At 34.6% G+C, this 16,597-nt stretch overlaps 1 protein-coding gene across 2 annotated transcripts; it reads right to left on the bottom strand.

The window, feature by feature from the left end:
- Window positions 1-3,174: 3,174 nt before the first annotated feature.
- LOC134821964 (metabotropic glutamate receptor 3-like) lies at window positions 3,175-15,940 on the bottom strand. 2 transcript variants are annotated; one of them, XM_063832798.1, is made up of 24 exons: window positions 15,804-15,940; window positions 13,538-13,674; window positions 13,296-13,430; window positions 12,967-13,101; window positions 12,487-12,782; window positions 12,163-12,282; window positions 11,777-11,862; window positions 11,242-11,313; window positions 10,945-11,050; window positions 9,694-9,825; window positions 9,272-9,359; window positions 8,444-8,560; window positions 7,973-8,124; window positions 7,710-7,807; window positions 7,377-7,520; window positions 7,149-7,269; window positions 6,775-6,864; window positions 6,423-6,574; window positions 6,187-6,328; window positions 5,822-5,903; window positions 5,489-5,631; window positions 5,039-5,173; window positions 4,823-4,852; window positions 3,579-3,780 (listed from the first exon to the last, which is right to left on the bottom strand). In XM_063832798.1, the coding sequence occupies exons 1-24, from the start codon at window positions 15,866-15,868 to the stop codon at window positions 3,673-3,675; spliced, it is 2,886 nt and encodes a 961-aa protein (XP_063688868.1). In that variant the 5' UTR covers window positions 15,869-15,940; the 3' UTR covers window positions 3,579-3,672. The 2 variants fall into 2 exon arrangements, with proteins under 2 accessions (XP_063688869.1, XP_063688868.1); XM_063832799.1 differs by lacking the exon at window positions 4,823-4,852 and having other exon boundaries at window positions 3,175-3,780.
- Window positions 15,941-16,597: the final 657 nt, after the last annotated feature.

A 16,597-nucleotide genomic window follows, 5' to 3' on the forward strand; every position in this document is an offset into this window, starting at 1 on the left:
CTCTTTGAGCAAGAGTGGAGAGTATGATATTTCAGTCTGTGACAAGTTGACCAACAGTGCAACAATGGATTAGCGTACAGGAGGTTGTGACTATACTATAAGGTGTGGTAAAATCCTTTTACCTGCTAATGGCTGAGTGAGAGGTCATAATTTTCTTTTCAAGTTCCGGTTTGATTAAATATCTTGAAGCTGTTCCATATTGTTTTTGCTTGAATTAGTAGAATTGAAAACAAATGCTCAAATGGTTGGGCATTGCAAATTTTTGTACACCGTCGATGAGAGAGTTTCAAAACACTGATTGGACGAGTTCTCAAGAAAACTGCAACTTACAATCATCACGAAAAAAAAACTTGGTGAACCAATCAGCTTACAGTTGCAGCGGTGACCAATCTAATATAAAAATCGATTTTAAATATTGTATAATCAAATTGGCATCACTTCCCTAGGTTGAGTTTTACATTTATTAATAAATAAGTCCAGACGTCATTACATGATTGCTTTGTTTCGACCCCTTTTTCTTAACCTTGTAAAGTGCAGAGAGAATCTAATAAGCTTGTAGTACTCTCCGTCGCATCTTGTACGTGACACAATAATATCAGCTTAAACTTTAAACATTACACATCTTACTATATAATTGTAAGTTTCAATGGTATATCTCTCACAGTTTCCGTCGAAAGTCGTGATAAAGTTGATGTCGTGGTGTCAGTAAAAGTTATGTCATAATCTCAAAACAAATAGATATTGTCTTGAGTCTCTCTTCAATATTTAATAATACGCATTTTACATGATTAGAAAGATCTTGATAAAGCAATGTTTTCAGTAGCAACACTGTTACTTTATAAATAGCAATGTAGCTATTACTTAAAAGTGATACTTAACATTCCCCAGCAATGACCTGTTATAATCCAATCTCGCGGAATCCTACAGTCAACTCCAAAGCAGGCTGACCTTAAACCTCGTACCAGTATAACCCACTCTCTACCTTCACAAGCAATTGTTACGACAGTAACCTTCTCTCATATCTATCTTGTGATTAGTGCATGGGCTGTGTACACACGAGAACAAGAACATTTTACTCGTTCCCCTACCAAAACAGCGAAGAAGGACTGTCCACCAACAACCTCAGCTCGACGACAATGGCGGGATTCTCAATATCAGGTCATGATCATTGCGGAGATCACAAGTCGGAAACTTCAAGTCCTAGAAAAGGGGGAAAGTATGGCATTGAGCAAGCAGTGCATTTAGGGAAAAAACATCAAAGTAAGGCTTTCAAAAGGATAGAGAGTTTTTCAAAGATCGCTGCATTGCAGGAATCGAGAACGATTTCTTTTGTGGATAAAAATAAGCGACGGGGTTTCTTTTATCGATCAAAATCAGATGACCAACAGCAGTTTGGTCATGTTGTCAACTTTTTGGATTCTAATAATAATACCGAGAGTTCGAAATACAAAAGACACCACAGATCCGAGAATCAGCTCCCGATGATTGAAAATGCTGGTGGGTCCAAGGGAAAACCGTACATTGTAAGACGGCAATCAGATTTGTAGTTGTAATTGTAGAAAACATGTTACACCATGTTCCATATTGAATGAGTTTTGTGTTGGAGATTTACATGTTATATATAGATGGCAAGGGTTGCTATAGTGACAGTTGGCAAGGGTATTCGTACGCTATTTCTCTGGGTGCAGAGAATGTAAATCTGTGGTGTGATATCTTGATATATTATCACAGCGTAATAATTTGTGTAAATTGTGTTGTGTACGATATTCAGCTCAACACTGTAAGATTGTAGTGATAAATGCAGATACTTTGGATAACTATCATCATTTAAAAGATATCTTATTGTTTTATGCAAAAAGAAATTATTCAGTTATTGGCGAACCTTTTTCTGTTGAAATTTTTGTATTCATTTTACCCTCCATAGATCTATCATTCCATTCCAACAATTTTCCTTAAATTGACGGTGAACCACTCACACTAGCTCACTTTAAATAAAAATCAATTAAGTTTTTAAATGTTTTAAAGTGAGTGGAGATTTTTATTGAAAATTATGATCAATCCACTCAAGAGAGCGGATAATGAAAAAATGTTTATGAATCGTTGTATAGCCGTGCCATGTATAGAAGTGTACACACAACATATTCTCGGTTGGTTTACTATATAGCCCCTACAGTGATCCCTCTACAGTAAGATTGAAATCTTTATTTTCACTTTGGAAGTGTCAGGCGTTTCAAACCCAAAATCTGCTTATTCTAAATTTAGTCCACGCATGTGCGATACGACTAGGGCCACGGAGGGCCTCAAACAATAATTATTTTTTAAAAGGTACCTTGTAGAACAGTACTTCAGGAAACATCTGGATAACGTGTGGTAAAGCAAAATTCATCTGAAGGAAGTTTTTCATCAATAATTTTGTTCAACAATATTCCATATCAATATAACGATGAAATTTATAGATACAAGTTATATAGATACATCGAAATTTGATTCGCTGAAAAATATTAAACAATAAACTTTTGTTTGATTCTTGGAAATTAATTGTATTAAAAACAGTATTTTAATAAATATTACCTGGTGACATGGTCTACACCATTCTGCTGTGAAAATTACGATAAGTAGAGTGTGTTTCTTTTCTTTTAGGATACTCTTGAAGGCTGTTAGTGTTCTGATAGTCTCCCAGTCCTTAGGGGACACAGCTGTCTCCTTCATAAAGTTATTTTTCATAATTATGTTGCAACCAAAGATCGCACTATTGACTCTATCAAATCAATTATTTTCATAAATATTTCCCAAAAAACAAGAAAATCTAACTACAAATACATATTGATTATGATACTATAAGTATAATTGGTCAGACTAGAATCCTTTTACGGGAGAGAATATCAATTATAAACCTGCGATGGTTTTACAGCATCAGGATGAGCAACGGGAAGATTGTGGTTATTTGATATAACAGTCGAATCTGAATCTTTCTGTTCCTTTGATGAGGGGGAAACCTCATTTCGGTTCATTTCTCTCGCCCTGAACAATCCGGTTGGAAAAATAATTTTAGCACTGTCAATTAAATTATTTCATAAAATTTCGATTGGAAATTATCCAGCGTATTGAAAAAAGGTAAGCATGGAAGATTAAATTCTTCATCAACAAAATGATACACAAAGTAGATTCGATTTTGAACAGACATTTATCGAAATATAAGCTATGCAGAACAGAAGAAGCACAAAAACGATCGAGTGACAGTCCCTTCACCACGAAAACCTCATAACCTGTCAAATATATATCACAGGGACTCATTAAGGTACCGTTACCCGTTATCAAGTCATATCAAGTAAATATGGCTTCTTTATAGCCACCGTTATTACAATTGCAACTTTGTCGATAGATATTGTCTTTATTGCGACCAGTAAGATGAAGTAACACCATTTTTAAATTCATCCTTTAAAACGTTTGGGAATATCTAATTTAAACGTTTAAAGATCCCCACTTATTATTACTAACACAAAGCATTTTAATGCTAAATAAACAATTCGGTACGATTTTAATAATAAGCTAGATAGAATTTAAATATAGTTTCTCATGCAAACAGATAAAGAAGTTGTATCCTAAGAATGTTCAGGTCTATACGCAAATTGTAAAATAAATCTATAATCTATATGAATAAAGAACGGGTCCCTAAAGTGCTGATCCTGATTCGAGAGTAGAGGCAATGTTACATTCAGTGGTTTGGGTTTGAAGTTCCTTATCTATCACAACTTTGTCTTTTTCGGCCACTTTCGGTATCTGAAATATTTTTATAAGTTAACTTTATTCAGCCATTTATTGCATTCATTCGAGGAGAATAACAATTTGTAATGGAATTTGTTTCATTCGAGAAGCATACGTACATACGTACATGTCCAATTATCATAGCACAGTAAAAGTAATATGGTGGAATCAAGCGTGCGGGAAAATTAGTTGATGTTTGATAATGGCTCATTTCATTTAGCATGCATGCAAAATTGGGTGCTTCGAATTGCTTTTGGGCAGCTGATATCATTCGTAGCGCCGTACTTTTCAAAAATTTTAGCTTGTTCAAAAACAAAGCTGTGACCCTTATCCAAAAAATCGAAATTTGATAATCTACGATCTGCTGCTTCGAAAATTTGCTTCAAATTCAATATTGCTGTACCTTAATATTACAGCTTCACAAAGTATTTTGTACATTAGTAAGCTTATACGCACATTTTTACTGACTTTTTGGCTTCTCACCTGAGAATATCCACCTCTGATCCCTATCTGCAAATTAACGAATAACTAGACATAAATTTATTAGTTTCGACCACAATGCTGCAATTGCATGCATATAAAGCTAAAGCACGATCAGTGTTTTATCTTTATTTATTTATTTTTGATATTTGTAATATCGCAACAGCACAATTATAGATTGGCTGATTTATTTAATTTTATAGATGGCGGTAGATACATATCATTGAAGTGAGAATAACTACAGTCACGGAAATGACGATCCTGACAATGAAGATCCGATCCTTTTTAAAAGATAAAGTACGATGTGTACGATACGAATCTTACCACTAAACACTCATTGTTGTTCCAAAATATTCACTTTCCAGTGGATTATGTACAGGATAATAACCAGGATTAAACAAATCAGGCATGCATTATAAGGATACTTTGTTTCATAGAAAATTTCTTATTTCATTGAAAGATTAAAGATTAAGAGATGTTGCAAATCAAAAACGTTGTAGTTAGTGTATGAAAGATAAACAGGTTAACGCTTTTGGGTTCAAAAGCAAACGTTTGTTCTTTATACCACTTTGCTTACCAGATTCGATTTTTCACTTGCTTCACTTTCCTATGATTTTGGTAATTGAATTCAAGTTCAACAGAAAATGGGGAGTTTAGTTTGGGTGTGGTTTGTAACACAGGGTTTTAAATTCGGAATTGGGTTTACAAAGGTTTACAGACTATATAATATGGAGGATCTTAATAAACTCATTAATAATTGACTCATATACTTTATAATTGAGATGGTTCTTACCCCACTAAGCATATTAGCCGCTGATATCAAGCCTGCCTCGGCTCCTGGTTTGGCGTGCAATGGTTGGTTACACATGTGGCAATGCTGCGACTCTAGGAAGGACTTTCTCTTTTCTGTTCGGCTCATTTCTAGATTCTGAAACGGTTTCAAATCAATTCATGTGATTACGAAAAACATATCTGTATAAATCTAAAGAATGATACTTATTATGAATTGTTTAAAAGTATAAACGTGGATTCTGGTGCGGATATGGGGCGAAACTTTTTGATACGTGGCAGGAATTAAGCATCAACTTCCACTATTGACCAATCAAACCCCAGAGTCCGCTGTCATGTATCAAAATAATTTGTTTCACCTCCGACCAGAGTTCACGTAAATGATTTTTGCAATACATGAAATATTATTATTATACATGTATGATTGTATCTTAATAAGATGTAATTAGCTTACTTTCATTGCATCCTTCGCAAAGCATATCTTATTTCTCTCAGGGTAGAAAACTATGATAAGCACTTTCTTGTAGAAGATAAGTATTAGGAATGACAGAGCTATCGTTTGAGCGGCGATAACAATCAAAAACTTTTGCCATATCCCTGGAAAATAAGTTCATTCAAGAAATTGAAAATCTGCTCTTCAAACTTTAACATTGTAAAAGACTGAATAATTTAAAATCACTTCGCTTTTGATAATATGATTTACAATTTATGACAGTAAATTTTGAAGGGCGCGAAGCTATAAATTGGAAGGTACTATTTGGAATTAAATCGAATATTTTATTCTCACCGGCTGTTACAAAGTAGGACGATCCGAACGCTACCATAACTATCATTGCTATGGTTAGAGCTAAACAAATATACTTCGCTTCCTGTGAAACGTTTTAATGAATAATTTTACAATTTGTTCGAATTTCTAATGGTAATCTGATTTCGTTCTCTTGAGTGGGTCGATCATATAATTGATATTTTTGGGACAAGGAGAGAGTCTTCACTCAGTTTTTTGTTTGAAAAACTGAGTGGAGGCTCTCATTTTGTCCAAAAAATATTAATTATATTATCTTATTATTCGAATTTCATTATTGCCTTTCACAACTGTGCCCAATGTAAAACGTGTATTTCTGTTATGGAATTATAACCCAAATCAAAACTTACATGGAAATTGGAAGGAAGCTTCCGGACTTTGTAGCTTAAAATAAGACTCAGAATAGAGAAGAATGCTATGTATCCAACAGGGACCGCTAGAGCAATGACTGTGTCTTGTGAATGCACTCCTGAACACACCAGTAGCACTGTCCTGAGGTAATGTTGATAAAAACCAATTATATGAAATATTATGTCATAAATTCCAACAATTAAAATTAGGTTTAAAAATTATAAACACACTGTACCTATCGTTAGGGAACTCTTCCTGTCTCTTGAGTGGGTGCCAGATGATAACAAACATGAGAATGATCATCTGTAGGAGCACTAACATCATACACACCATACCCTGCCACATCGGTTGTAAGTACTTCGGAGGTCCACCAGCTGACTTGATGGACTGAAAAAGTAATCACGTTAAGTACTTAATTGCCTGACAAGAAGAATGATACTAACATGGAATACCCTGCTCCCGATCATGTATGAATATAATTTTGCCGAGCAGTTAGTTATGACTGACAATTCATAAAGATATTTTCTAACAAAATTTAAATCTGATAGGGAAATTTAACCTGATAGGGAAAATACAAAATAGTATACCTGAAAGAAGAGTATGTAAATCCTGAATGTCTTCAAAAATACCGGCACAATCGTTAGTGTACCAAAAAGTACTCCAGTCATCAGCTGCATCTGAGGACGATGTTCAGTAGAGGATATTTGTCGGTTAGTATCTTAATTATGATCACAAGTTTCCGTACATTTGTATACCTCCGAGGTTGCATGAATTGCATGCTTGAAAGTCATCTTGCAATACGAACGAGGTGATGTGCTTTTGTATTCAAGACGAATTAGAAGTGTCGGATTATTTATTTCTTGGCAGTAACTGTGAGTATTTGCACATACATTCAGTTATTTAGTAATTAGGGATTGTGTGGAATCATTAATTTAATTAGTAATTAGTAATCAGTAATTACCAGACAAACAGGTGACGATGGTTCTCCAATAGAAAAGAAGGTAGATATAAATCCGAGGAATATACCAGCAAGTAACACCAAACAAAGCTCCCTACTGCTTGCTTTCACCAGCGGTGTGTCCCTGAATTCGAGCTAGGTTCAAAATTTAAAAAAATTGTTTTTTATGAAATCTATGATAAGTGATAACCGATGAATTACATTACCATGAAATTTGGACATAGCAGTTACCTAAACTTGGTGAATATCACGATTGTCATAGCAGTCAATATCATTCCAATGAGTGATATGATGATAAGAACTATTGCTGCAGGGTGTTTATAGTCCAGAAATGTTCTAGGGATCTCCGTACAATTTGTCTTCTCATCGTTTGTCCTTTTAAAAATATAAGTTGTTATGTAAAATGGTCGGTCTTGCTACTTTACAATGGTATAAAGATACTGGGTATAAAAGCTGATCAGTTTAATTTGTGATGGATTCCCCAAAAGAATCTACATAGAATGGGCCGCCCCTGTATTTCAAGTTTAGATGGAATGAAGAATGAAGATAAATAAATAAACTTACTCCATGCCCCGTTCGCATCTCTCACATTTAAGAGAATTCGTCGTATTTGAGAAATAGTAATCATCACAGTTAATACACTCCCAACAAGTCTTCTTCTCCTGCAAAATGTAAAGTTTTGAAAACCACTCCTTACACCGATCTTAACGTTAATAAAAAGGTATGGTACACTTCTAGTTTTAATAATTATACTTATAGTCCTGTGCAAGTTGTAATTTCAAAGACAGGGAAGACAAAACTGGCAACTGTTGCGGCACAATGTTTACCAGAGTTCTCTTCCACTGTCCGGGAGTACAGTCGACGCTGCATTTAGATACAGGTACAGGACTATTTCCAAAAGGAACTGTGTCATAATCGTCAACATATAATCCTGTCATATCCCAGTATCCTATGTCGTGGAGTGCGTCCTCTACTGCATCTGAACGGTTGTTGTACGTAAAACTGTAATCAATTCTACCATACTATTATAGACAATTATTACATCTTTTTTTTCTTTTTTTTTTTTCTTCTTTCTCTCAATTAGTACGTCTTGAAACCAGGAAATGTTGTAATTTTCAGCTGCTCGGTGACAAAAACTACTGTTTCTGTGAGTACCATTAAAGCATTAACTGAACGAATTGTTATGTCAGCTGTACAAATTATGCTGTTCATTTTGATGAGGGAAATTCCGCAATCAAACGGTCTAGAATTATGGTTAAAATAAAACTGAAATAACAAATACTGTTCATTGAACTCACCTGAAGTGCTGTCTTCTAGCTGACTGTGTTTGACGGTCAGATAGGTGAACATCGCTTCGAAGTCTCCTGTTGTATCGTTAAATCTCAATTCCTTTCTGGTCCGAGTTCGAGTTACACCTGCAAAGACAGCAAAGGGCTTATCTAAAAATAACATTATGTCTGCAGATTACTCACACAATGAACTGCAATGGCTTAAATCGGCAAAGATGCTTGCGGAGGGATTGCGTTAAATTAGCTTTTAATCGTTCATATTTTTGTTGTTGCTTTAAGCCATAAATTCCAGCAAGCGTATAAATGTTTAAATAATTGAATGGTGGCAATGTTGAACTTGAAATATGGTGTTAATGTTCACTGTCTGTTCATCTGAAATTAATGCGAATTCCATACACACTGCTTTATAGCCGAACGTATAATTGTGTTGTTAGCTCATTCTACTTAAAGCGTGATTTGATAACCTTGTACCTTCATAACTTTTAACTTGTTCAATCATGTGCACGGGGATTTCTCCTGGGATTAAGGTGTCAAAATGCCTTTTCTTAGTCAAGAAATTTTGAAAAATCAATGTTTTATCAATCTTTAAAAGTTGAATCTAGATTTGTTTAGATACTGTTAAATATCATCTCGCAGAGTCAATATAGATCAAAACCAATCGATTATATAATTTATTATACAAACAGAATTCATTTAACTTCTGATCGATGTTAATTTATCTAAAAAAAGTTAACACACGTTTTATACCTCTTTTCGCGCGAAAAAAAGGCAACTGGGTGACTTCATTAACCAATGAATTTAAGTTGTATCAGAAGTGAATGTGATGATGCCAAATACCTGTTATGAGCTCTTGAAATATACATTTTCCTATCGCCGAGTTTCTTAGGAAGTAGAGATCAGTCGTGTTTGAAATAGGTTTCGCTGCCTGATAGAATTCTATAAGTGACTTATGATTAAAAGTTTTATTTTGTCTTTGCCTAATGATGATATGAGTTATATTTTGTTCACTTTTACACTTTTGCTCACATCACTCACAGTCAGCCGCTCTGACATGGTTAAACACCTTCCTTGTGTTGTTGGTTAATCATATGAGCGGGATATAAATACCTCATTTCATTTCATTACTGTTTGTACAATATACAATGTACAATGTACAATGTACAATGTACAATGTACAATGTACAATGTACAATGTACAATGTACAATGTACAATATACAATGTACAATTTCAAAACATATTATCCTGCTCCCAACTCACCACGACACATTGATCAAGTTCCGAACTATTTCTTTCAGTTATTCCTTGTTCTATATCCTCCTTAAAAATGATATCATGTAGAGTGTGAGCAAACGCTTCAACTGCTAGCAATACGGCTTCATCGTAAAGATCCTGAGCGGAAGATTAACTAGGTGATAATCAATAATTATTTTGTTTCTCGGATTTACAAATTTTTGGTATCATGGTATAGTTCTAACGATGATGAGATCAGAACACACGGCCATAATTCTGGGAAAACTTGCATTGTTGGAATATCGTGATTTTAAAACGGCATTGAATCAAAAAAAGTGTTACGAAAAAACGGCGTTATTTTGCTGAAATTTGGGCTCAGCGTCGGACTGTTTTCAAAAGCTCATGATAAATTGTAATAAAATGATGCAATCATGAAAATTTCTGGAATCTATGTACAAATAACTTTTCCAAACGATAGCATAAAGTATGATAAGTTTACAAATATCCGTGTATTTGATAAACGCAATAATATAAGACAAGTCAGAGACACGCCTACTCGCATACATTTTGAACTATAACTCGAGCTACGAACGTCACAAAACAACTGCAGTTTCGGTGAAATGGCGCCAGGAAGTCTGTGGAACGCGCAGTAGAGCTATCGCACGTGAGAAATGTTCGAGTCAGTCTACTTTGTTTGGCGCGCTGATTCGTTTCCGTTACAAATTTTGACCTTGTACGCCATTTTGTCGCCATTTTGTCAATTTATACGTAATTTCGTAAATTTCGTCAATACCACGTTTAGCCAAATTCCACAGAGAGCTTATAATTTACTTCCAACACGAAATAAACATTGCTAAGGCCATGAAGTTACCTAATGGCTACTTTTAACGGAAAATCAAGTCATTCTGTGACATGTAGCGTCCTTTTGTCACTTAAATGGATGACGTTGACTCTAGAACATCGTGAAACTTTCCATCAGTAAAGCTAAAAGTATTTCCATTCTAAAAAACTTTACTTCAAGATAATTGCACGAAAGATGAATAAGTGTCTAAAGGTCCATTTGATTGAACTTGTCTTCAACTTTTACGCTGTATTACGTCTCGAAATAAGCGATCGACCGCGCAGGATTACCACCTAGATTAACATTCAAACCATCTGTCATGATGTCTATAAACCAATCGAATTGTAAATATAGTCATCATTGTACCTTGATATACTTAAAGTTATATTTAGACTTATCCCTGCCATTTACTGATTAATGGCCAACAAATACCCTACCTGTTGGTATTCCTTGTGCTGACAGTTTTCAAGTTCTCCTTTACAGTATTCTTCTTTGTAGTAATGCTTAAACCAAGGATTTTCAGTAGTCTCCGGTGTCAGATTTCTAAATTTTTACTTAAGTCATGTTTTTTGTACCCCTTCTTAATACTCTAATAGTTTTCATTCAAAATGCTTTAATAGTTTTTGCCTAAAACGACTAAAACTGAGATTTTAATGGAATATGATAAAAAAGTGTGATTTTTAGTTTAAAATAATTTACACTGCAATAAAGTGTGACCTGAAATTTATACTTGCCGAAAATGATCGAGGAAGTCAGTCACCGGAAAGGTTTTTATCTTCATTCCGATAAAATAGCCAATATTTGCCCTGAAAGGATATAAGTTTTAATAGCAAAACTACCAATAAAATAAATTCACTATTTCGATATTAATACTTGTCTGAATACCTTAATAAAATGCTGCACGATCACGGTATGACATTTAAATGAGCATATCTCTTTACCGCAATTCTAAATCAATTATTTGCTTTGTAAATAAGTTATTGTTTTGTTATTTTTGGAAAACTATTCTTATGGCGACAAGCATGCTTATATTTATTTACAACAAAGAATGATCGATCACTAATCAAATTCGCAGTCAAGTTTAATAAGAGTTGGTTTAATTTAAGAAAGTTTAGACTAGACAAACATAATTCAAATATTGTTTGGTATGAAGGCATGTAACATATTTTTGTGCTGTCGATCGTACTGTAACTATGTACTAAAGAACTAAGGTATACTTTTGAACTCGTCACCAACTGAGGATTGTTTTAAAGTACATTCTCTACTCACTTCATGAAATGGCTTATGATATTAGGTCTAGCGCCCCAAGATTCAGAAGCTATCCATGTAACATTGTCGAATCTAATACCATCAGCCTGTAAATTATGAAAAAGTTAGAAATGTTAGATACAAATCAGAGTAGTATAACTCACAGACACAAAGTGCAGATATACATTCCTCAAAACTATATTTCAATGCTATACAATCTGTCTGATGTCTAAATGTTCTAACTTCGTTCCAACTCATTGCATATTCTGGTTCTTTTTTCTTCCCTTTTTTTCATAGTAACGCCATGAAAAGATCAAATACAACTATAACCAACCAGCACAAGGAAGGTGGTTAACCATGTCATTTTCAAAGTGGGTGGCAGTACAATAAAACACTATCAGACCAACCTGAAGTCTCACAGCGCTCTTGATGACCTTTTCAGCATAGTCACGTGTAGCAAAGAGGACTATGACAGAAGCTGGTGAGGTGTTTCTGTTTGGAGGTTTCGTTACAATCCCCTTCAGCAGCTGGGATACAAGTTTTTCAATAGTTTTGATTGAGATTCAGCAATTGATCAAGTAGTATTGGGGAAAATAAATTAGTATGCGTCAATAAGTGACACAATTGACAATGACAATTGAAAACGTATTTTAGTGACGCTTTTGAAGATTGGAATATAATTGTATAATCAACCTAAAAGCCGTGAAAAACAGAAACCTAAAAAAACGAACCTGATCCAAATGATCCTGATCAGTAATTTTACTCTCAATCAAAGGATGAAACTTATCCACAAAAGTGTTTTTCTTTTCCAACAAATGTGTCAGCTCATCAGCTCCCTCTCTTCCATACAGTTCAGGAGAGTAGATTATTGATACAAAACTCCACTTGTAATGATGGATGATATCAGCCATTGCCTTACATTGGTACTTGTCAGAAGGAACAGTTCTGGCAAACATTCGGAATCTGTTGGAGTCAGAGAGAAGGTCGGAGGTTGATGAGTAAGCTACCATTGGAAAGGAAAGTGAACCTGATGGAAAAGAATAATTATCTATCGAACATGAAAGATCTCAAAAAAAAAGAAAGATCTTAGTTAAATGATGAAAATGAAGAAAAAAATTTACTATTCAAGTATTCAGCCTCTATTTCAAAAAAAACCATAATCAGTATTTATAACAAAGTCATTTTATCTTGACATGTGAGTTTTCACTCACCTAAGAGGGATGCAAGATGAATGGCAACCATACTACTCCCGGGTCCGACAACTCCGAACACGTTTTTTGCTGCGAGCTCCAGAGCCTGTACACTTGCAAACGGAGCGTTATTCAGTGTATCTCTTATCTCGTAGCCTAGTTAAAACTTGTGATGATAAACCTTTATACTTTTATACATGGAATATATGCAAATGGGGTTTAGATTGATCACGTTAGTACTTTAGTACTTGAACTGCACTGTGATAATAATTTAGCTTGTGAAATAAATGTTTACAAACGTTTCGTAGTTTTAGCTTCAAAAGATATGGATGACCATGATTTCAACTCACCTAGAGTAATACCAGGCAGGACATTCTCATCAGCATTGACTTTGTCGATTGTCCAAGCCATCATTTCTGCAAGAGCCACGTTTTTGTACCTTATGATTCCTGTCCTGTTCTCGATTCGTTGTAATGGGAACAATCCTGTAAATGTGTATTGAAAATGATAGAAACAATTTTTCAGCGCCATGAATAGTAAATAGTATAATTACGTATTCAAATATTTGTTAGCAAAAACATTATTACACCACCTCCAAGAATGACATCTCCATCTTTTCTGTAGACGGGTATATTTGTGTAGTGGTGCAGCAGATTCAGCTCCGACTCGGTGGTGTGGTCCTCCTTTTGTTGGCAAAGATCGCATTGTAAAGGAGCTGCGAGTCCAACACTGAAAAAAAAACCGGGATCAATACAATTTTACACAAAAATACATTGCAACCATGCGACTCATAAACAAAACTCCGATCCGGATTTTACACTGACTAATACCTCACATTTATGATTTGACTAATTATTGAAATCTGTAATGTATCGCAATGAGCTGTCGAATAAAATGAAATGGAAGGAAATCCCGCAGCATGCAAAATAGGGAGAACCGGTGAAGAAGCATAAATTTCTAACGTTTCATCTCGTTGTCTTCATTCCACCCTACATGCCAAAGTGCTCGCTATACTAACCATGTATGGCTCCAAAAGTAAAGAGTGAGTGAAAAATAGCAGAAAAATGAATATGACAGAAAGAAAAGAAATGTTGTGTTCCTCTCGTTATCTTATTATTACTAAATAATTTAGTCTAAAATGAATTATTACCTTGCACCAACTGCAGCAGAAGCGTCACAGTTTCGGGTTAAAACACCAACAACAATGAATATTACAGAGAGAGTTGCAACAAACATGTAAAGCTCTTGGGGAAATAATAATTGATTACAGAAGCTCAATACTTTAATAGGTTTTGATGCAATCCTGCAAAACAATGAAAGTTATAGAATCGATAGTGCGAATGATTAAACGTATCAGAATTAAGACGCCGTCTCTTATCACAGCATGCACTATTTTACAGATCATTGACGAAGTTAATCTGGCAGAAATCCTGTAACAAATAGAATTGTATGGAAAATATGCTTGAATTGAATGATTGGGCCACATATTTCCATGTCAAACTTCGAACCAATGAAAACAGCACAATTGAATTGAATTATCAAGGCCTGGTTGCCTGGTCGTGCCTCTATAGCGAGACAGATAATCAATTTATTGTTCTGGCATTATTCGTGCTCTTCATTTAGAATTAAATAAATTCCTTCTATTATGGAGTCAGGCCGGATGTGGACTGACTACACCTGGTTTACCGTATCTAAAGTCTGGTCAATCATTGTATGTAATTCTGAAATATGATCATTGTTTAGGTTTTAGCACTGAAAAAAATCAGGAATGTTTTTCACCGTCTTTCTCAAAGTATCTAAGAATGTATCACGGGAACTAATTGGCAGCAATAAAATCGGAGCTTTGAGAATTGTATGGCATGATTGAGGGTGCAGGTTTATAATTTCCTGCATTTGTATATTGGCAGACCGAGAGAAAAATATTTGTCAAACATAACTGAATCTAAATTATTTGTTTTCAATTCTATTGCTAACCTACTGAGTCAATTTGAATTGCAAGTGATTGTTATATTTTTATATATGTTAACCTCAACATTCAACAAGGAACTTCTTGACTTGCAATATAGGAGGATCGTGTAGGTCCATTTGGGGGTTTGTGCGGAAATTCACTTGCACGTGTGCGTCTGAATATATTATCAATCAAAGTTGCTGTGATTAATAATCAAACATTCGCAATATTACTGAAAAATTAGACTAATTAGATGTGATAAGTTTGAAGTTTTTGTAGATAGCAGTTGATGTGACAATGTGCTTGCGAGTCCAAGGTCAACAAGACTGAGTGACAAACTCTAGAAGTAGACAGTCCTGAAATTAAACAATGGGTCCCACATCCTGGGGGTCTCTTTTGTAATGCCATTTCGTTTAAATATTCACAAGTTACATTAATATATATTAATATATATTATATATATTAAATATTCACAATAGCACCCATAAATATAAGCCTATTTATACACTAATTACATTTATAAATTTATGTTTCTTCCCTTTTTCTGTTACACTTCTAATGAAAATTATAGTTGAAAGGCGTTTAAATTTTAGCAGACGGTTATAATTATTACTTTTTAGGAATGTAGTGCTCTAATTACTAGTCATTAGTTACATATTCCTGCAGCTGGTGGTAAATGGTGCTCCCATATCAAAGTTGCTGTTCAAAATCAATGTTTCATAACTCGATAAATTCATTTTCCTAGCTCATAACTTCCTAATTTACCCTAACGCTACCATGGCGAAAACTTGTATAATCAAGTAATTATAACGTACGCGTGCAATTTTGTAACATATCAACTGGAAACATATACCGTTTAATGACACTAATTGATGGAGCGTTAAAAGAGAATGATTAACCTTTATCTCACCTTCCTAACACATTCATTCCGCAGGACAGCCGAATAATCTCGATGATTATTAAAATGATTCTCATCACTGCTTTGTATTCAAACTCCACCACCACCGTGCAACCCTACTTTCAAACGTTAACACTCTTCCATCAGCTTGAAGGTTACAAAATGGGTTTTATTATAGTTCTTGGTTAATTACTATCATGTTCGAGCTTTTCATTTGTAATTAAAACGAGTCCTTAATATTGTGGAGCCATGCAGCGTGTAGACCATTACATGGCTTTACTCAGATTTCAGATATAAGTTATAACTATACTAACAACCTCGCGAAAAGTTACGCATGGAAGCGTATCTAACTAATACTAATTTATAAAATAAAGAAGAAGTGAGAACTAAAAGATTGACAGACATTTAACAGAGCACTAATAGTATAAAATGAACGACTTATTAAACTAATTAAACAGCCTTTTCCTCATTTCGTCAAAATGTTCATGTCTTGTTTCACCGCAAGGCTGTCAACAGTTTAAAATAAACGGATACTGTAAACGTTTCTAATCGATTGTAAATGAAAAATTTCTTTCCGACGACTTAAAGTCGCAGTATTCAAGAAGCTCAGTCGAAAATTTACTATAAATTCCTCAGATAAAAGCTTGATTGTGCATGTCAGCAGCTTGTTCATGTATGTCACCTTGCTAAGCAATACCACTAATACCAGGCCAACCAATCAATTACGTTTAGCAATAGTTATCAAAAACATTTGCGTAATTCAAATCTGGTACGAATTTGTACGACAAAGAAGGTCAGAAGGTACC

This window comes from Bolinopsis microptera, chromosome 10, assembly GCF_026151205.1.
Source record: "Bolinopsis microptera isolate Bmic1 chromosome 10, MBARI_Bmic_1.0, whole genome shotgun sequence".
In the NCBI taxonomy this organism is placed as follows: Eukaryota; Metazoa; Ctenophora; class Tentaculata; order Lobata; family Bolinopsidae; genus Bolinopsis; species Bolinopsis microptera.